Below are 22,568 nucleotides of genomic sequence, written 5' to 3'. Positions count from 1 at the left end.
GGGTGGACAGACTGGGCAGGACAAGTTCACAGCAATGAAGCCAGAGTCAGCAGCACGCCACCTAGATTCCACACTTCAAGATTGCTTCGATCACGTGGACTGGGATATGTTACGGATAGCATCGGACAATAACATTGATGTATACGGTGATTCGGTGAGCGAGTTTATTAACAAGTGCATCGCAAGGCAACCGGAAACATGACCGAATACAAACACTGAAGCTATTCCCTCCGCAAGGCAATCAAACAAGCTAAGCATCAGTATAGAGACAAAATAGAGCCGCAATTCAATGGCTCAGACACGAGACGTATGTGGCAGGGTCTACAGTCAATCACGGACTACAAAAAGAAAACCAGCCCCATCGCGAACCACGATGTCCTGCTCCCAGGCAAACTAAACACCTTCTTTGCTCGCTTTGAGGACACTACAGTGCCACTGACACGGCCCGCTACCAAAACATTTAAACGTGTCAACCCTCGCAAGGCTGCCGGCCCAGACGGTATCCCTTGCCGCGTCCTCAGAGCATGTGTTTACGGACATATTCAATCAATCCCTATCCCAGTCTGCTGTTCCCACATGCTTCAAGAGGGCCACCATTGTTCCTGTTCCCAAGAAAGCTATGGTAACTGAGTTATACGACTATCTCCCCCGTATCACTCACTTCCGTCATCATGAAGTGCTTTGAGAGACTAGTCAAGGATCATATCACCTCCACCCTACATGACACCCTAGACCCACTCCAATTTGCTTACCACCCCAATAGGTCCACAGACAATGCAATCGCAACCACACTGCCCAAGAGGAATACCTATGTAAGATATCTGTTCATCGATTACAGCTCAGCATTTAATACCATAGAACCCTCCAAACGTGTCATTAAGCTCGAGACCCTGGGTCTCGACACTGCCCTGTGCAACTGGGTCCTGGACTTTCTGACGGGTCGCCCACAGGTGGTGAGGGTAGGAAACAACATCTCCACCCTGCTGATCCTCAACACTGGGGCCCCACAAGGGTGTGTTCTCAGCCCTCTCCTGTACTCCCTGTTCAACCATGACTGCATGGCCATGCACGCCTCCAACTCCATCATCAAGTTTGCAGACGACACTACAGTGGTAGGCTTGATTACCAACAACGACGAGACGGCCTACAGGGAGGAGGTGAGGGTCCTCGGAGTGTGGTGTCAGGAAAATAACCTCACACTCAACGTCAACAAAACAAAGGAGATGATCGTGGACTTCAGGATACAGCAGAGGGATCATCCCCCGATCCACATCGACAGGACAGTAGTGGAAAGTTTTAAGTTCCTCAGCTGGTCCAAAAAGACTGTAAATGGAAGTGCGGGCCAGCTCAAGAGAAAGCTTTCAAAGAAGTGAAAGCACTACTACAATCACCAAAAATGCTTGTTCATTTTGATCAAGACAAAGAGATCATTCTGTCATGTGACGCCTCGCCCTATGGCGTCGGGGCAGTACTCTGTCATCAGATGGAGGAGAAACCCATTGGATTCGCATCACACACGCTGACGAGTTCTGAGAAGAGTTATTCACAGTTAGACAAGGAAGGTCTGGCCATAGTTTTGGCTGTGAAACGCTTTCATCAGTACCTCTACTGTCGTCATTTCACCATATGCACTGACCAGCAACCACTGATGAGCCTGTTCAGTGAATCAAGATGCATTTCTCCAATGGCTTCAGCAAGGATACCACACTGGGCCCTCACACAGTCAGCTTACCTGTACATTATAGTGTACAGAGAAGGGAAGGACAATGCAAACGCAGACACACTCAGCCGTCTCCCGCTACCAGAGATGCCTGCCACAACTGTGGTGCCTCTCGAGACAATTTTCCTAATGGAAAGATTGTCAAACTCACATGTGAATGCCAAATAGATCAAACAGTGGACAGACCGGGATCCTATCCTGGCCCAAGTGAAAAGATTCCTTATGCAGGGTTGGCCTCCCGTCATAGAGGATGAGGGACTGAGACCTTACGCAAAGTGCAAAACTGAGCTGAGTGTGCAGGATGGCTGCATACTCTGGTGGTCCAGAGTGGTTGTTCCGGCCACTGGCCCTGCACAAGTCATGGATGAGGTCCATCTGGTGACCTAACATGGATCAGGATGTAGAAAACAAAGTGAAATCATGTTCTGAGCACCAGATCAACCAGAAGATGGCTCCGCCCACGCCACTACATCTGTGGGAGTGGCCACGACCACCCATGGTCCAGGCTGCACATAGACTTTGCAGGTCCTTTCGTGGGTCACATGTTCCTTGTCATGGTGGACGCACACTCCCAGTGGCTGCAGGCTATCATCATGAGCAACATCACAGTGACCACAACAATCGAAAAGCTTCGGCAGGTGTTTGCAACCCTTGGTCTGTCTGACTCTCTTGTGTCCGACAACGCAACAAACCTGTGATTTGTTCCAAGAATCCCGGAGAAACGGGATTCGCCATTGTTGTAATAACATATTAAAACATGTAATGACGCATTCACTGACTGTTGTTAAACACACTGATAACCCATGAATATACACTGCTCAAAACCCTTTGGGATGGGCTACAAAGACAAAGAACTCCATGGACAGACGCCCACCCGGACCCTCCCTATTGTTTTGAGGTGCGTTCGGGAGTCCGCACCTTAGGGGGGGGTTCTGTCACACCCTGGTCGAAGTATTTTGTGTTTATCTTTATTTATTTGGTCAGGCCAGGGTGTGGCATGGGTTTTTGTAGGTGGTATGTATGGGGATTGTAGCTAGTGGGGTGTTCTAGCTAAGTCTATGGCTGTCTGAAGTGGTTCTCAATCAGAGGCAGGTGTTTATCGTTGTCTCTGATTGGGAACCATATTTAGGCAGCCATATTCTTTGAGTTTGTCGTGGGTGATTGTCCTTAGTGTCCTGATGTCATTGTTCTGTGTTAGGATACACAAGTATAGGCTGTTTCGGTTTTCGTTAAGTTTATTGTTTTGGTAGTGTTTGTGTTTAGTGTGTTTCTTCATTAAACATGGATTGCAATAGACACGCCGCATTTTGGTCCGACTCTCCTTCACACCTAGAAAACCGTGACACCGAGGGATACTGACCACCGGCTCTAAATTTGACCGGCGAGTCAAAAGTTTGGGCGGGGCTGTGCGGCCGCCGTGCCGTGTAACGAATTGATTTCTGTTCTCTTTGTGCTGTTGGGGTTGCCTAGAATTAATTTGACAAATATTATAGAAGGCATCTGAATGCATTGACATTGACCCAAAAGTAGGCGTTTGGGACACCAACATTTCGCCAGGCAGTAGAAATGTGTGAACCTGTAAAATTACTCCAGTAAAATACCCTAGACGCATAATTATCTCGCGAATATCCCTTTGCGATATTATAGTACAGCAATTCTACAAAACTCTGTGTGCACGAGGGTGAGACACGAGAGATAAGTCTGTGTGGGCACCAGGGATACATCGCTGGTTTCGACCAAGTGACGGGCTAAGTGCACATAGTTGCGGAGGGCCATAGTGCAATGTGCAACATTTAGTTGTTTTTAATTGTTTTACATAATTTTTTATCGGACCCAGACATAGTGAATCGTCAATATGGCCTCAATTACCGTTCCCAAACTCAAATTCAATGAATATTTAGATCAGAGAATACAGGAAAGGGCAGGAGGAAAACAGGAGTATAAATCAATAAAGAAGATATGGGGGGAAATTAGGCTAAGAGAGTGAGGCAGAAAATAATAGCAGCCATTTTTTTTCAAGAAGGAAGGAACGAAGGAGAGAGAGAGAGCGGAGGCGGAGCTGAGAATAGGGACATGGGCAATAGAGGAGACAAAAAGGACATGCCCACAAAAGAAACCTGATATGATGGGGGTGCTTGCTGGGGCCTCAGATGACGTCAGAGAAGGCACAAACAACAACCACAACACACCACCACCCACCGTGACCACCCCATCGGCCCCGCTCTCTCCATACCCGCAACTGCCACAGGAAGAGAAGACTGAAGTGCCACCTCCCTATTCACAAAATCCATTCGCATACCTCCCACACAACCCATTTAAAAACCCACACCACACCAGCAGCCATACAGGCCCCGGTCTTCATGGTGAAGGGAGGACAGCTAAAAGGGAACATGACTGTGGGGATTCACGAAGGCCACCTCGTCTGTGAAGAAAGGCCCGATTGCTCAAGCCCCACAGCACTACAAGGCCCAGGTGGGTCCCTGCTGAACTACCCACAAGGAAGGGAAGGTGGATCTCAACCGGGCCTCCTAAAGAGAGAAGGCCACGATCTTATTCAGTTCTCCTCTACTCCAAACACAGACAATTAGCTGAAATCATAGGCTTGACACAAGCACTGAAAGGAGCAGGAAGGGGCCTACCAACTTCCCCTACGCCCAGCAGTTGATCCACGCTTCGTTGAGTACCAGCCTTGGAAGACCGCCTTGATGGGACAGATGCCCAGCCTACATGGAGGAGCCTCTACATGGATACACTAACTGCAATGAAAATACTACTACCCAAAGCCACGAACACAGGATGAGGAGGAGGAGGAAGAGGACCCCCTCCTCTACAATACAACCACCCAGGGCCCAGCCACATGCAGCAGCAACAGCAAGATTACAACCAACCACAGTTTCAAGGTATGGCAGGGAACACCATGCCCTGGCCATAAAAGATGCCCACACTGTCTGAAACCCCAGAAGTGTACTGGCCAAAATGCCTACCCACAGGGCCTGCCACCCCTCACATCCAGTTTAAGTTCAACCAACTGAAAGCTCAAATCTACACTGCACCCATATAAGACTCCCCAAGCTGAGATCCATTGCACACTCAATGCAACAGAAACCGATGACTGCCTCTACACTGCAGACTGGGACGAAGACAGGATGCACCTGACCCCTCCTATCAGGTGTTGTACCATTGTGTGTGGCCCAGAGGGGGTGGCAGCACCGGTCATCCTACGATCAAGGAACCTCCATGCACCCCTGGCCTGGACGGCTGAAGCATCAACAGCCATAGCACTCCTGAAAACAGATCTATCAGCGGCAGCAGCTCTGACTGCACCTGACTACAAGAACAAGTTCCATTTGGATGTTTCTGAAAGGGAAGGATTTACCTCATCCGTCCTATTCCAGAAACAAGAGGGGGAGAGAAGGGTCTTGATGTACTACTCTTCCAAACTTGACCACATTGAGGTAGAACAGACAACATGCTCCAGATCATCCCTCAACCAGCATCGGCCCAATTAGCTGAAATCATCGGATTGACGCAGGCCCTCATCAGAGGAAAAGGAAAGACTGTGAATATCTATAGAGACTCAGCCCATGCCCATGAAGCAGTCCACACTGATGGACCCAGAACTTTTATGAGAAGCACATGGCCCCACACACACGAAGGCAAACTAAAGACCCTCCAAAAGGCCCTCACATAAAAAATATGACTGACTTATTTATTTTATGATTTATTTTGTGACGAATGCAATGTTTGTGACAGACACAACCCAAAGAAACCATATCGAACACCAATGGGCTCATACCCATTACCTAATGCATGATTTCAGGTTATTAGCATAGAATACACAGACATGGGGGCGGATAAGGTGGTTAATGGGAAACAATACCTATTAGTGATGGTGGATAGGTTTTCCAAATGGGTAGAGGCAATTCCAGCGGAGGGGGAGGATGCGAAGTCAGTTATAGGCCACAATCCCAAGATCTCATGGAACGCGCAAGTCAAACGTATGTGCCGGGTCGAAGTTGAAATGGGTCGAAGCCCTGCCCCTGGCGTTGATGGCCATGAGAGCCTCACCAGGATCAGGCACCCATCTCTCTCCTCATGAGATAATGACTGGTAGAGTCATGCCTGGCCCACCAAGGGAGGGAGGTCATATGCCCGCCCTTGATGTGCAATAAATTGTAATGTCTAATTATGTGAAAAAACTGACGGTTCTCTCTGCAGCACTCTCTACCCAGGTTCACAAGGTCCAGGAGGGGGAGCTGCCGGGGGACACGCCACCACTGAAGGTAAAACTTGGAGACTGTGTAAGGGTAAAGGTCCACAAGAGAAAGTGGCTGGAACCCAGGTGGACTGGTCTGTACGAAGTGAAGGAGGTTACTTCACACTCAGTCCAGGTCAAAGGTAAATTGGGCGCACCTTGGCACCACCTCACACATTGTACACCAGCTCCAACCCCTTCCCGCACACTGACGGAAGTCAGAACCGACCTAAGTGGTCTACATTCGGCCCCAAATCTTGCACCTCCTTAGTCAGGGAAAATGGGAGGTTCAGCCCCATATTCACTGACTAAGTCACACCGTACTCCTTGGGAACGGTTGGGGATCTCCGGACCCCTGTTTGTTATTTTTCTTCTCATGGGAGGAGTCACTGTATGTACACTCACATGGCTTATAAACCAACAGATGCACCCACTACAGACTCACACACTGAATTCTACTCTGCCAGGTGAAACTAACTCTCTCTCTTTTCCCTCTTATCTACCACAAGACCATACCGTTTCTAGGCGTGAGGTGGGGGTCACTAAGTGCACCCCCCAGGAGTTGAAGAGCACCACCTTGTGTTTGCCTTTCAATGCCACCACCACCGTTTACCTGCCTTGGGGCCTTTTGGGTCATGCGAAAAATAGTTTAGGGCTACCTGCCTGGACCTATTCCAGTTTTAACTGGTATATAACCAAAGGGGGATATGGTGAGTGGTCTTGGAAAAACTTGGTGGCAGAAACGGGGCATGACTGGTCCAGCTATTCCAAGGGACGGGTTGTTCTTGCCTGGCGCAAACGGCTTACATTTTCACGCACTGGTTTTCAACTAAAGCTGATTGTACGACCTGGGACCACTATGGGGTGTCAGGTTTTTACGTTGGCACCATATGTAGATACCGACAGGGCTGAAGTCCATTTCACACTATATATCTGTGTTACGCCAGAACCACAGCCTACTTCTGTGACGGTGCGTGACGATATGGCAAAGCCACATACCCTGCCCCAGCACAGGGATGGGTGGGGTTCTGCTGTTTTAGTGGTCACCACCCCTACCCCGGATGAGAACATTCGGGTTGCTACAGGTATCTCAGGTTTGTCTAACAATTGGCTATTATTGACCGAACAAGCACCCAATACAACCCCCACTAGTTGTGTAGTTTGCATGGGTGCCCGACCATTGCTCCGCATTGTCCCGGCTACTGTCGAGATCGGATGTTTAATGCCCCTTATGGACCAAGACAATCCGACTGGTAATTGTTTCTTGTGGGATGCAGTTTACCCTGTTGTCTCCGCTACGGACAGGGCACCAGTATTTTCCTCTGATGTTGCCAGGGCCGAATTCTCCTGTATTAACATGACAGGGGGTATACTACAGTTAGGTTTGCTCCCTGTTGGTTGGTGTACAAATACTATCGTAGTAGTTGGTGTTTTTATGCCAGTGATCAGGGCTGACATCTGGTGGTGGTGTGGGGGACCTCGGCTTTTTGACAGACCTCCCAATAAGGCTACGGGTACTTGTGCGCTTGTAACACTTCTACTGCCTATCTCTGTTTACCCTATAGGTGTGGGTGATTTGGTGACCCGGATACAGGCTGTGGACCCACAGTTTCTGCCTACCAGAACCAAGCGGGAAGCAGCCCTGACTGTTGGGGATCCCACGTATATTGATGCTATAGGTGTTCCTAGGGGGGTCCCTGATGAGTACAAGCTGGTGGACCAGGTCGCCGCAGGTTTTGAATCATCTCTCTGCTGGTGGTGCACTGTGAATAAAAATGTTGACCGTATGAACTATATACATTTCAATGTCCAAAAATTAGGAAACTGGACTCAACAAGGTTTTGAGGCCGTACATGGTCAACTGGCGGCTACCTCCCTTATGGCTTTTCAAAATCGCATTGCCGTTGACATGTTGCTGGCTGAGAAGGGTGGGATATGTTTTATGTTTGGGGAGCAATGTTGCACATTTATCCCCAATAACACCGCCTCTGATGGCAGTCTCACTGTTGCGTTAGAAGGACTACGTACCCTGAATGGTAAAATGAAATCCCACTCTGGGGTTGATACCAGCACGTGGGACTCCTGGATGGATGCATTTGGTAAATATAAGGTCCTGGTCTCTTCTATTCTGGTCTCTATCTCTGTGTTTGTTGCAATATTAACCCTCTGTGGCTGTTGTTGCATCCCATGTGCCCGCTCCCTGCTTTCTCGAGTTATTACTTCTGCTATTGCACCAAATAATGACCCTGCACTGATGTTCCCCCTCCTACAACAGGAGGATCCTCTGGTGGAGTTTGAAACATGCACATATGAGTAATTTTCACGTCTCTTTGGAGACGTGAAGAGGGGGACTACAAATTTCCTAAAATTTCCTATTCCATTTTTCTTACTTTTAGTTTTTGTCACGTCTAATAGACGTGAAGAGGGGGTGTTGTAATAACATATTAAAACATGTAATGACGCATTCACTGACTGTTGTTAAACACACTGATAACCCATGAATATACACTGCTCAAAACCCTTTGGGATGGGCTACAAAGACAAAGAACTCTGTCAAGAACCAATGGGATACTGACAACAGGCTGGAGAGGACTGTCTATCACCTACGAACAACCAACCAGGAGCCAGGACTACTAGAATCTACCTACGTCATTTCAATGTATAAATGTACTGCCCAAATATGTGTTACGCCCTCTTTTTCCGAAAACTCCCTAAGGGTTGGACGATAAGAGCCGTGCTGCACGTTTGCCAGATATTACTATGCTCGATTAAAAGGCCTCGAATATACCGTATCCGCCTTGTCCAGAGTCTCATCTTGGTCTTGTTTCTCCAATAACTAATCATTGACACCATGTCCGCAGCGCTCCGTTTCACACGGCCTCGAACGACTTAGTGGAGCGGGCTGTGCAGACACTGAAAGAGGGGCTCAAAAAGATGACTGGGGGAACCATCACAACTAAGCTCTCTCGTTTCTTGTTCCACTACCGCATCATGCCACAAACAACAACAGGTCAAGCTCCAGTTGAGATGTTGATGGGCAAAAAGCCAAAAGCTCACCTTGATCTACCGAGTCTGGACATCAAAGCACGAGTGGAACGTAAGCAGGAGAAACGAAAAGAGAGACATGACCACCACGCGAGGCAGACAGTTAAAACCCAATGACACTGTCTCTATCCAGAACTTCACAAGCAGCCAGCGTTAGTTGCCAGGTATCATTCTGAGTCAGAGCTGTCCAGTCTCCTCTGTGGTCAAACTGACTGATGGTCAAGTCATACGCAGACACAAGGACCACGTCTGCCTGCACTATGACAAAGAAAAGGCCACGGTTGCAGACAGAACCACGGCGGGAGGTATACAAGTTGAAACCCTACAGGAAACAGGATCTGAGGAGCAAGGGCATTCAGTGGTTCCTGCAGAGGATGATGGACTTTCTTTCACAAACACCCAACCTGCTCCACTGGGAGACGCCTTCGTGGCACAGCAGGAGTACTGCGCAGAATACAGCCACAAGCTTCCTGAAAGACTAACTCTGTAGTTGAGACTGAGAGGCTTGTGGTGTTAGCGTTTGTTTGGAACAGCAAACTTTGTTGAAAATAAATAATGACTGTCATTTTTTGTTTGTTTACAATTACAGTACCACTAGCAGAAGTTCTAAAGTGTTGAAAAGAAAAGAAAACGTGGTTTACTTGTTAATCTGATGTTCTTTCCTCACAGGGGGGATTGAAATTAAGGGGGGGAGAAGTGTTATAGAGTGGACACTATATCAATAATGACATTCAATATGTTATTGTACTTAGTATAGTATGCTAGTAATATGTTAGTATAGTATGTTATTGTACTGCAGTATAGTATGATTACTATTCATGTGTTCATGGTTATTATTGGCCTTGACCTTTCCCCTTTGATGATGTCATCACCCAGAGTTGTACCTGTTCAATGTGACTCTACCACAGGATGAGTGGGCTGTATCGCTTTGCTGTGTTTGTACCGTTTCTACATGGCTGTACACCTTTAAGTTATTAGGTTCAAAGTAAAGGAAAGTAATATTGAATTGCGTGTGGGCATTCCTTGTCAAGTTACTACAGTTACCTGGAAGAGGTATCGATGTGGGAATGGGTCAGGGTTACCTGGAAATGGTATCGATGTGGGTTTGGGTCAGGGTTACCTGAAAGAGGTATCGATGTGGGTTTGGGTCAGGGTTACCTGGAAGTGGTATCGATGTGGGTTTGGGTCAGGGTTACCTGGAAGTGTGGGTTTGGGTCAGGGTTACCTGGAAGAGGTATCGATGTGGGTTTGGGTCAGGGTTACCTGGAAGAGGTATCGATGTGGGTTTGGGTCAGGGTTACCTGGAAGAGGTATCGATGTGGGTTTGGGTCAGGGTTACCTGGAAGAGGTATCGATGTGGGTTTGGGTCAGGGTTACCTGGAAGAGGTATCGATGTGGGTCAGGGTTACTTTGGAAGAGGTATCGATGTGAGTTTAGGTCAGGGTTACTTGGAAGAGGTATCGATGTGGGTTTGGGTCAGGGTTACCTGGAAGAGGTATCGATGTGGGTCAGGGTTACTTTGGAAGAGGTATCGATGTGAGTTTAGGTCAGGGTTACTTGGAAGAGGTATCGATGTGGGTTTGGGTCAGGGTTACCTGGAAGAGGTATCGATGTGGGTCAGGGTTACTTTGGAAGAGGTATCGATGTGAGTTTAGGTCAGGGTTACTTGGAAGAGGTATCGATGTGGGTTTGGGTCAGGGTTACCTGGAACAGGTATCGATGTGGGTCAGGGTTACTTTGGAAGAGGTATCGATGTGAGTTTAGGTCAGGGTTACTTGGAAGAGGTATCGATGTGGGTTTGGGTCAGGGTTACCTGGAAGAGAGGTGTCAGGGTCTGGTCGTCGCCATGGTGGAACAGGGCTATTAATTTCTCATAACTGGAGATTCTCTTTTCTCCGTCTCTCACCTGTCCATCTCCTCATTTAAATTCCATATTGTCACTGTCTCCTGTCCACTCAAGCTTAACATTATTGTCATCTATCATCCACCAGGTGCCCTTGGAAAGTTCCTCAATGAGCCTGGTACATTGATAAGCTCATTTCCTGACGATGGCTCACTGCTCTTCGTTTTGGAGACATCAACCTCTCTCTGAGTGCCTTCGATGAATTTCTATCCAACTCTTTCTTTCCCCTCCTTTCCTCTTTTGACCTCACCGTTTCCCAGTCCCCTCCCACTTTCCCAGTCGCCTCCCACTTTCCCAGTCGCCTCCCACTTTCACAGTCCCCTCCCACTCCCACAAGGCAGGCAATACACTTGACCTCATCTTTACTAGAGGCTGTTCTCCTACTAATCTCACTGCAACACCCCTCCAGGTCTCTGTTCGCCTACTGTCACACCCTGGTCAAAGTATTTTGTGTTTATCTTTATTTATTTGGTCAGGCCAGGGTGTGGCATGGGTTTTTGTAAGTGGTGTGTATGTATGGGGATTGTAGCTAGTGGGGTGTTCTAGCTAAGTCTATGGCTGTCTGAAGTGGTTCTCAATCAGAGGCAGGTGTTTATCGTTGTCTCTGATTGGGAACCATATTTAGGCAGCCATATTCTTTGAGTTTGTCGTGGGTGATTGTCCTTAGTGTCCTGATGTCATTGTTCTGTGTTAGGTTACACAAGTATAGGCTGTTTCGGTTTTCGTTAAGTTTATTGTTTTGATAGTGTTTGTGTTTAGTGTGTTACTTCATTAAACATGGATTGCAATAGACACGCCGCATTTTGGTCCGACTCTCCTTCTCATCAAGAAAACCGTTACAGAATCACCCACCACCAACGGACCAAGCAGCGTGTCAACAGGCAAGAACAGCCCAAAGTGGAGTACAGTATGGACTATACTTCTTGGGAGGAGATAGACAGGTGGGCGGTCGACCCAGGGAGAGTGCCGGAGCCCGCCTGGGATTCGATGGAGCAGTGCGCGGAAGGATATAGGAGAATGGAGTTTGCGAAGCAAGCAAGGCGGCGCGGACGGAGGCCCCATAGTCAGCCCCAAAAATTTCTTGGGGGGGGGCTCAGGGAGAGTGTGGCAGAGTCAGGAGCCAGACCTGAGCCAACTCTCCCTGTTTATCGTGAGGAGCCAAGGAGGAGACCAGAACCAGAGCCGGTGTTGGAGGTGAGCGAAACAGAGACTGTGAAGGAGTTAATGGGGAAATTGGAGGAGAGAGAAATGAGGGAGTTGCTGTGTTGGTGTTTTAAACATGGAATTCGCCCGACGGAGCGTGTCGGGGATTTGATGGCACCTGGGTCAGCGCTCCATACTCGTCCTGAGGTGCGTGTTAGTCGGCTGGTGAAGATGGTGCCAGTCTCACGTACCAGGCCTCCTGTGCACCTCCCTAGCCTTGCACGTCCTGTGCCAGCACCGCTCTCAAGATCTCCAGTACGCCTTCACGGTCTAACCCATCCTGTGCCACCTCCACACCCCAGCCCTCCGGTAGCAGCTCCCCGCACCAGGCTTCCTGTGCGTGTTCTCGGCCCAGTACCACCAGTGCCAGCACCACGCATCAGGCCTACAGTGCGCCTCGCCTGTCCAGCGCTGTCGGAGCCCTCCTCCTCTCCAGCGCTGTCGGAGTCTCCCGCCTGTTTAGCGCTGTTAGAGCCTTCCTTCTCTACAGCGCTGCCGGAGTCTCCCGCCTGTTCAGAGCTGCCAGTTAGCATAGAGCTGCCAGTTAGCATAGAGCTGCCAGTTAGCATAGAGCTGCCAGTTAGCATAGAGCTGCCAGTCTGCAAGGAGCTGCCAGTCTGCAAGGAGCTGCCAGTCTGCAAGGAGCTGCCAGTCTGCAAGGAGCCGCCAGAGCTGCCTGTCTGCAGGATGCCGCCAAAGCTGCCAGTCTGCAAGGAGCTGCCAGTCTGCAAGGAGCCGCCAGAGCTGCCAGTCTGCAAGGAGCCGCCAGAGCTGCCAGTTAGCATGGAGCAGCCAGGGCCGCCAGTCAGCATGGAGCAGCCAGGGCCGCCAGTCAGCATGGAGCAGCCAGGGCCGCCAGTCAGCATGGAGCAGCCAGTCAGCATGGAGCAGCCAGTCAGCATAGAGCAGCCAGTCAGCATGGAGCAGCCAGAGCTGCCAGTCAGCATGGAGCAGCCAGAGCAGCCAGTCAGCATGGAGCAGCCAGAGCTGCCAGTCAGCATGGAGCAGCCAGTCAGCATGGAGCAGCCAGAGCTGCCAGTCAGCATGGAGCAGCCAGTCAGCATGGAGCAGCCAGAGCTGCCAGTCAGCATGGAGCAGCCAGAGCTGTCAGTCAGCATGGAGCAGCCAGTCAGCATGGAGCAGCCAGAGCTGCCAGTCGACCAGACTCTTCCAGATCTGCCAGTCGACCAGACTCTTCCAGATCTGCCAGTCGACCAGACTCTTCCAGATCTGCCAGTCGACCAGACTCTTCCAGATCTGCCAGTCGACCAGACTCTTCCAGATCTGCCAGTCGACCAGACTCTTCCAGATCTGCCAGTCGACCAGACTCTTCCAGATCTGCCAGTCAGCCAGGATCTGCCAGTCAGCCAGGATCTGCCGAAACCACCAGCCAGCCAGGATCTGGTAGATTCATCAACCTGCCTGAGCTTCCTCTCACTCCTGAGCTTCCTCTCACTCCTGAGCTTCCCCTCAGTCCCGAGCTGCCTCAGTCCCGAGCTGCCCCTCAGTCCCGATCTGCTCCTCAGTCCAGTGGGGTTCTGGGTGAGGACTACTAGGCCATGGTCGGCGGCGAGGGTGGACTATCCAGGGACGCAAGGAGAAGGGACTAAGACATTGATTGAGTGGGGTCCACGTCCCGCGCCGGAGCCGCCACCATGGACAGACGCCCACCCGGACCCTCCCTATTGTTTTGAGGTGCGTTCGGGAGTCCGAACCTTAGGGGGGGGGGTTCTGTCACACCCTGGTCAAAGTATTTTGTGTTTATCTTTATTTATTTGGTCAGGCCAGGGTGTGGCATGGGTTTTTGTATGTGGTGTGTATGTATGGGGATTGTAGCTAGTGGGGTGTTCTAGCTAAGTCTATGGCTGTCTGAAGTGGTTCTCAATCAGAGGCAGGTGTTTATCGTTGTCTCTGATTGGGAACCATATTTAGGCAGCCATATTCTTTGAGTTTGTCGTGGGTGATTGTCCTTAGTGTCCTGATGTCATTGTTCTGTGTTAGGTTACACAAGTATAGGCTGTTTCGGTTTTCGTTAAGTTTATTGTTTTGATAGTGTTTGTGTTTAGTGTGTTACTTCATTAAACATGGATTGCAATAGACACGCCGCATTTTGGTCCGACTCTCCTTCTCATCAAGAAAACCGTTACACCTACTAATCTCACTGCAACACCCCTCCAGGTCTCTGTTCTCCTACTAATCTCACTGCAACACCCCTCCAGGTCTCTGTTCGCCTACTAATCTCACTGCAACACCCCTCCAGGTCTCTGTTCTCCTACTAATCTCACTGCAACACCCCTCCAGGTCTCTGTTCTCCTACTAATCTCACTGCAACACCCCTCCAGGTCTCTGTTCGCCTACTAATCTCACTGCAACACCCCTCCAGGTCTCTGTTCACCTACTAATCTCACTGCAACACCCCTCCAGGACTCTGTTCGCCTACTAATCTCACTGCAACACCCCTCCAGGTTTTAGTTCTCCTACTAATCTCACTGCAACACCCCTCCAGGTCTCTGTTCGCCTACTAATCTCACTGCAACGCCCCTCCAGGTCTCTGTTCGCCTACTAATCTCACTGCAACACCCCTCCAGGTCTCTGTTCGCCTACTAATCTCACTGCAACACCCCTCCAGGTCTCTGTTCTCCTACTAATCTCACTGCAACACCCCTCCAGGTGTCTGTTCTCCTACTAATCTCACTGTAACACCCTCCAGGTCTCTGTTCTCCTATTAATCTCACTGCAACACCCCTCCAGGTCTCTGTTCTCCTACCAATCTCACTGCAACACCCTTCCAGGTCTCTGTTCGCCTGCTAATCTCACTGCAACACCCCTCCAGGTCTCTGTTCGCCTACTAATCTCACTGCAACAACCCCTCCAGGTCTCTGTTCGCCTACTAATCTCACTGCAACAACCCCTCCAGGTCTCTTTTCTCCTACTAATCTCACTGCAACACCCCTTCAGGTCTCTGTTCGCCTACTAATCTCACTGTAACCCCTCCAGGTCTCTGTTCTCCTACTAATCTCACTGCAACACCCCTCCAGGTCTCTGTTCGCCTACTAATCTCACTGCAACACCCCTCCAGGTCTCTGTTCGCCTACTAATCTCACTGCAACACCCCTCCAGGTCTCTGTTCTCCTACTAATCTCACTGCAACACCCCTCCAGGTCTCTGATCACTACTTTGTTTCCTTTTCTGTCTCCCTTTCCTCCAAACCCTTGTGACTCAGCCCCTACCCAGATGGTCATTGTCCATCACAATCTTCGCTCTCTCTCTCCCACTACTCTCTCCTCTTCTAGCCTATAATATCTCCCTTCTGCTAAATCCTTCTCCATCCTGTCTCCTAACTCTGCCTCTTCGACCCTACTTTCCTCCCTTTCTGAATGCTTTGACTCACACTGTCCTCTTTCCTCCCGGCCGGCTCGGCCCTCCGCTCCTGCTCCATGGCTGAGTGACTCATTGCGAGTTTACAGAATAGGGCTTCAGGCAGCAGAGCAAAAAAGGAGGTAAACTAAACATCCGTTCACACCCTCCTTTCTACCTTCTCTTTCTCTGTATCTGCTGCTAAAGACCCTTTCTACTAAATGTCAAACTTCTGCCTTTAACCCTGGGAAACTATTTTCCATATCCTCCCTCCTTAATCCTCTACCTCCTCCCTCTATGCGGACAACTTTGTCAACCACTTTGAAAAAAAGGTTGACGACATCACTTCCTCATTCACTCAGCCTATAGAGTTCTCTGGTCCCACTCACACAGAACTACTCTACACCTTGACCCCTTTCTCTCCTCTTTCTCTAGATGAAATACTGCGATTAGTGAGGTCTGGCCACCTGACAACCTGCTTGTTCAACCCCATCCCCTCCTCCCTTCTCCAGACCATCTCTGGAGACCTTCTCCCATTCCTCACTTCCCTCTTCCCTGACCACCTTCCCCCCTCTGACTTCAAAATGGCCCTAGTCACTGTGGAGAGGATCTGTGTTTGCACAATGTACTCTCACTACTGGTGTCCCCCAGGGCTCGGTTCTAGGCCCTCTCCTCTTCTCTCTATACACCAAGTCACTCAGCTCTGTCATATTCTCACATGGTCTCTCCTATCACTGCTATGAGGATGGCCCTCTCCTCTTCTCTCTATAAAGCAAGTCACTCAGCTCTGTCATATCCTCTCATTGGTCTGTCCTATCACTGCTATGAGGATGGACCTCTCCTCTCTATAGACCAAGTCACTCAGCTCATATCACTGCTATGAGGATGACACTTAACTACTTTTCTCCTTCCCCCTTCTGACACCCAGGTGGCAACACGCATCTCTGCGTGCCTGGCAGATATCTCAGCTGGGATGTCGGCCCTCCATCTCAAGCTCAACAAAACAGAGCTGCCTTCCCGCTCAAAGACCTCGCCATCATGGGTGACAACTCTACAGTGTCACCCTCCCAGAGTGCAAAGAACTTTGGCGTGACCCTGGACAACACACTGTCGTTATCTGCAAAGATCAAAGCAGTGACTCACTCCTGCAGATTCATGCTTTACAACATCCGTAGAGTATGACCCTACCTCACACAGGAAGCAGTGCAGTTCCTAATCCAGGCACTTGTCATCTCTCATCTGGACTACTGCAACTCTCTCTCGTCTGGGCTCCCTGCTTGTACCATCAAACCCCAGCAACTTATCCAGAACGCTGCAGCCCTCCTGGTTTTCAACCTTCCCAAGTTCTCTGATGTCACCCCACTCCTCTGCACCCTCCACTGGCTTCCAGTCGAAGCTCGCATCCACTACAAGACCATGGTGCTTGCCTACGGAGCAGCAAGAGGAACTGACCCTCCCTACGTTCAGGCTACGCTCAAATCCTACACCCCAACTCGAACATTCCTTTCTGCCACCTCAGGTCTCTTGGCCATCCGACCCCTACAGGAGGGCATCTCCCGCTCAGCCCAGTCCAAGCTCTTCTCTGTCCTGGCACCCCAATGGTGGAAGCAGCTTCCCCCTGAAGCTAGGACAGCAGAGTCCCTGCCCATCTCCCGAAATCCCCTAAAATCCTACCTCTTCAAAGAGTATTTTATATAATCCCACTCACCTCGAATCCCCCCCCCCCCCCCCCTTATACTTGCACTTGACTCCTTCTCGCTAACTTTGCTGATAGCCAATGTATTGAGTAAACATGTTATTTCTATGCCTGTGATATGTGGTTGTCCCATCTAGATATCTCCAGATTAATGTTGTTTCTATGCCTGTGATATGTGGTTGTCCCACCTAGATATCTTCAGATGAATGCACTAACTGTAAGTCACTCTGGACAAGTGTGTCTACCAAATAACTCAAATGTAAAATGAAATGTCGGGGTCAGTTACCTGGAAGAGGTAGGGTGGGTTAGGGTCAGGGTTACCTGGAAGAGGTAGGGTGGGTTAGGGTCAGGGTTACCTGAAAAGGTAGGGTGGGTTAGGGTCAGGGTTACCTGAAGAGGTAGGGTGGGTTAGGGTCAGGGTTACTTGGAAGAGGTAGGGTGGGTTAGGGTTAGGGTTATCTGAAGAGGTAGGGTGGGTTAGGGTCAGGGTTACCTGGAAGAGGTAGGGTGAGTTAGGGTCAGGGTTACCTGAAGAGGTAGGGAGGGTCAGGGTCAGGTTTACCTGAAGAGGTATCAGGGTGGGTTAGGGTCAGGGTTACCTGGAAGAGGTAGGGTGGGTTAGGGTCAGGTTTACCTGAAAGAGGTAGGGTGAGTTAGGGTCAGGTTTACCTGAAAGAGGTAGGGTGAGTTAGGGTCAGGGTTACCTGAAGAGGTAGGGTGGGTCACGGTCAGGTTTACCTGAAGAGGTATCAGGGTGGGTTAGGGTCAGTGTTACCTGGAAGAGGTAGGGTGGGTTAGGGTCAGGGTTACCTGGAAGAGGTAGGGTGGGTTAGGGTCAGGGTTACCTGGAAGAGGTAGGGTAGGTTAGGGTCAGGATTACCTGGAAGAGGTAGGGTGGGTTAGGGTCAGGGTTACCTGGAAGAGGTGGGTTAGGGTCAGGGTTACCGGAAGAGGTAGGATGGGTTAAGGTTACCTGGAAGAGGTTGGGTGGGTCAGGGTTACCTGGAAGAGGTAGGGTGGGTCAGGGTTACCTGGAAGAGGTAGGGTGGGTCAGGGTTACCTGGAAGAGGTAGGGTGGGTCAGGGTTACCTGGAAGAGGTAGGGTGGTGGGCGTCCAGGTCCACAGCCAGATGGAAGCAGATCGCTGTCTGAAGACTGTTTCAGTAGAGGATCCCTGAGAGCAGAGCGACCACGGCCCAGGGGAGAACGCAGCCTGGGCTTCAGGCTCTGGGAGTCTGAGGTGGTGGAGGGCAGGGTTTTCGGGGTGGCAGTGAAAGGCTGTGGGGGTTCTGGGGAGGGCAGGGTGGGGGGCAGGCTGGGGGCCGGGGTGCTGCTGGGGGATAAGATGTTCTCTATGTGAGGGTCTCCCTCCTCCACCCCTGAGTCTGGAGCTGACTCCCCTCCTCCCCTGCCCTCACCTGCCTGGGGTCTCCGTGGTGACAGGCTGAGGGAGGAGGGGGGCTGGGTGGGGGAGGGGGGCGTGGCAAACACCAGGGGAGGAGACACCAGACCAATCTTACGAAGCTCCTCCCTCGTCTCCTCATCACTGGATGACAGCAGTGCAGGGGGCAGGGTCACCGTGTAAGGCCCGCCCTCCAGACTCTTCCTCCTCTCTGATTGGCCCTGGGTTACCGTATAAGGCCCGCCCTCCTCCTCTGAGCTGCCAACGGTCAGACTTCTCCTCCTCTGTAATTGTCCATGCAGCGCCTCAATCAGCTCTTCCCCCAGACCCCGTCCTGCCGGCTGGCTTTCATTGGTTATATTGATGGTCACCTGACTGATGGGAGGGAGGGGCATAGCCTGCCAACGCTCGGGGGAGGGCACAGCAGGAGATGTGACTCCGCCTTCTGTCTCTGGCCGCTCTACGACTGGCCGCTCCAGCTGTCCTTCAAGGAAAATGGGTGGGTTGATACGTTTATGATGGAGCTCAGGGCTGGTCAGGGGAGGAGGGGTTCGTTTGGGCCTGGGCTCGGGGCTGGGTGAGTGTGCGTGTTTCGGCCTGGGCTCGGGGCTAGGTGAGTGTGCGTGTTTGGTTCTGGGTTCAGGGCTGGGTGTGCGTGCAGTGAGAGCTCGTTCGCGGGCAGCGAGGGCCAGGGCGAGGGGGGAGGAGGGGTCTAGAGGCTTGCCTGTCAGTGGGTGGAGAAAGGTGGAGTGGGGGGAGGAGGAGGGGGAGAGGACGGGGATGGGGGGGGGCAGCTCCCCCAGGTCATCTACAGAGTGGGACTGGGTCAGTAGGATGGGAGGGGGCTCTGAACCCCCTCCCTCCACAGACAGGAAGAAGGAGGACCTACGGCCCTGAGGGGGCGTGACCCGTATCTGAGCACGCTCAGTGAGCACCTGCTGCTGGTATAGCTCTGCCCTGCTGGGCCCCTCCTCCACCTGCAGCTGTTTGAGGAGCGGAGACTTGCGGCGCTGAGGCTTGCTGGGGGGGGCAGGCAGCTGACCCACGTTGGCATACGGGTTCTCTACTGGTCGGCCACGCCTCCTGTTGCTGCTGCGCTCCCCTGGAGGGTTAGGGCTGGGGGCAGGGCTGGTTCTGGAGAGGATGCTGGGGCTGGGGGCAGGGCTGGTTCTGGAGAGGGGGCTGGGGGCAGGGCTGGTTCTGGAGAGGGGGCTGGGGGAGGCAGCAGGGCTGGTTCTGGAGAGGGGGCTGGGAGAAGCAGCAGGGCTGGGTCGGGACAGGCCCAGCCCTGCTGTAGCCCCAGAAGGTCGGCCTAGGGGGGCAAACTCTGCAGGTAGATAGCCTGGTACAGGTGAGTCCTGCAGGATGATCATGGAGCGAGCTTTCCTCTGCCGCTCTGCATGGCTCCGAGACGTTGGCGAATCACAGACCTCGTGCAGCCTAGGTTCCGCCCCCGGCTTGAAGCTGGAGTGTGATTGATCGGCTGCTCGCTGCGGGGGAGGTGGAGGGCAGAAGGCCGGTGGCGGGCCAGAGTCCAGGAAGTAGTGAGAGGGGGGAGGAGGGGGGGCAGTCTGGGGAGGAGGAGGTATGAAGCCATCAGTCATCGAAGAGCTCCTTGGAAACCGATGCTCTCCAATCAGTGCAGAGATCCTGTCATCCTCTGGTGCACCTGCAGGGGAGAGACTGGGATATTATAACCTGAATATAACCTTAACCTCTAAAGGTATAAGCCTTGGGTGGGGGGGATTATCAGTCTGCTTATTAAACAGAATCTCTGTATTCCCACGTGGACACATTTTGACGGGAGTGGACCCTCTTGCTTTGCCTCTTCCTCTCTACCATAGGTAGAGCAGTAAGCAGTTTGGTTGTTGTTGCTGGTAACATTATCTGAGCGGGTGCTGTCTATGTGTGAGTAGCATGGCTCAGCCTCAGGCCTGTTTCATGAGCGCCTAGGTCCAATAGCCATGGTTCGCCACTGGATTCTGGTAATAGTTAGAGTAATGTAATTGTCTCACCGAAGGACTTGGTCCGAGACATTCCACGAGGCAGCTGCATGGTGGCTTTCTCCAGACCCAAGGAAACCCCTGGAGGAACAGGCAGGCCCTGCCGCTCAAACAAAGACTACAACACACACACACACCACACACCACACCACACCTCACCACACCACACACACACACACACACACACACACACACACACACACACACACACACACACACACACACACACACACAGACACCACACACACACACACACCCACACCACACACACAGTGAGAGAATACCTGGGATCACATGCGTTTTAAAGAAACAGCATTTGTCTGGACCAGTAGTGAATCGTGACTGAGTGAATCAGCAGTGAATCGTGACTGAGTGAATCAGCAGTAAATCGTGACTGAGTGAATCAGCAGAATCAGCAGTAAATCGTGACTGAGTGAATCAGCAGTAAATTGTGACTGAGTGAATCAGCAGTAAATCGTGACTGAGTGAACCAGCAGTAAATCGTGACTGAGTGAACCAGCAGTAAATCGTGACTGAGTGAATCAGCAGTAAATCGTGACTGAGTGAATCAGCAGTAAATCGTGACTGAGTGAATCAGCAGAATCAGCAGTAAATCGTGACTGAGTGAATCAGCAGTAAATTGTGACTGAGTGAATCAGCAGTAAATCGTGACTGAGTGAACCAGCAGTAAATCGTGACTGAGTGAACCAGCAGTAAATCGTGACTGAGTGAATCAGCAGTAAATCGTGACTGAGTGAATCAGCAGAATCAGCAGTAAATCGTGACTGAGTGAATCAGCAGTAAATCGTGACTGAGTGAATCAGCAGTAAATCGTGACTGAGTGAATCAGCAGAATCAGCAGTAAATCGTGACTGAGTGAATCAGCAGTAAATTGTGACTGAGTGAATCAGCAGTAAATCGTGACTGAGTGAACCAGCAGTAAATCGTGACTGAGTGAACCAGCAGTAAATCGTGACTGAGTGAATCAGCAGAATCAGCAGTAAATCGTGACTGAGTGAATCAGCAGTAAATCGTGACTGAGTGAATCAGCAGTAAATCGTGACTGAGTGAATCAGCAGTAAATCGTGACTGAGTGAATCAATAGTGACTCATCCGACTTACGTTGATCTCTTGTTGAGTAATTCGTCTGCTGGTTGGCCGCTGCTTCACGGTGGCCGCTCTGTAGTCCGCCTCCAAGGGGCATTTTCTCATCATGGCCTCCTGGGACCCAGTCAACATCTCGTCCAGCTTTTCTGAAATACAACAAAGTACAAAGTACAACACAGTACTACATAGCACTACACAGTACTACATAGCACTACACAGTACTACATAGCACTACAACACAGTACTATAACACAGTACTACAACACAGTACCAATTAGCACTACACAGTACATAGCTCTACAACACAGTACTACAACACAGTACTACAACACAGTACCACATAGCACTACAACACAGTACTACAACACAGTACTACATAGCACTACAACACAGTACTACATAGCACTACAACACAGTACTACAACACAGTACTACAACACAGTACCACATAGTACTACAACACAGTACCACATAGCACTACAACACAGTACTACATAGCACTACAACACAGTACTACAACACAGTACAACACCACACAGCACTACAACACAATACATAAATACAACACAGTAATACAACACAGTACACCACATAACTACAACACAGTACCACACATAACTACAACACAGTACCACATAGCACTACAACACATAACTACAACACAGTACCACAACACAACTACAATACAGCACTACAACACAGTACAACACATCACAACACAGTACTACAACACAGTACCACATAGCACTACAACACAGTACTACAACACAGTACCACATAGCACTACAACACAGTACTACAACACAGTACCACATAGCACTACAACACAACAACAACAACACAGTACCACATAGCACTACAATACAACATAACAGAG

The 22,568-nt window shown here is 50.6% G+C and overlaps 1 protein-coding gene across 1 annotated transcript in view; it reads right to left on the bottom strand.

Moving 5' to 3' along the window:
- The window catches only part of LOC139394584 (SH3 and multiple ankyrin repeat domains 3b), a 117,438-nt gene that overhangs the window by 18,039 nt on the left and 76,831 nt on the right, over window positions 1-22,568 (bottom strand). Inside the window, exons 20-22 of the mRNA XM_071142689.1 lie at window positions 21,707-21,837; window positions 20,597-20,702; window positions 18,269-20,250 (exon numbers count right to left, since the gene is read on the bottom strand). Coding sequence (XP_070998790.1) covers window positions 18,269-20,250; window positions 20,597-20,702; window positions 21,707-21,837 — 2,219 coding nt within the window. The remainder of the gene's footprint in view (window positions 1-18,268; window positions 20,251-20,596; window positions 20,703-21,706; window positions 21,838-22,568) is intronic.

Source organism: Oncorhynchus clarkii, unplaced genomic scaffold (genome assembly GCF_045791955.1).
Source record: "Oncorhynchus clarkii lewisi isolate Uvic-CL-2024 unplaced genomic scaffold, UVic_Ocla_1.0 unplaced_contig_4353_pilon_pilon, whole genome shotgun sequence".
Lineage (NCBI taxonomy): Eukaryota > Metazoa > Chordata > Actinopteri > Salmoniformes > Salmonidae > Oncorhynchus > Oncorhynchus clarkii.
The sequence above is the reverse complement of the archived record's forward strand: the minus strand, read 5'-3'. Positions and strand labels throughout refer to the sequence as shown.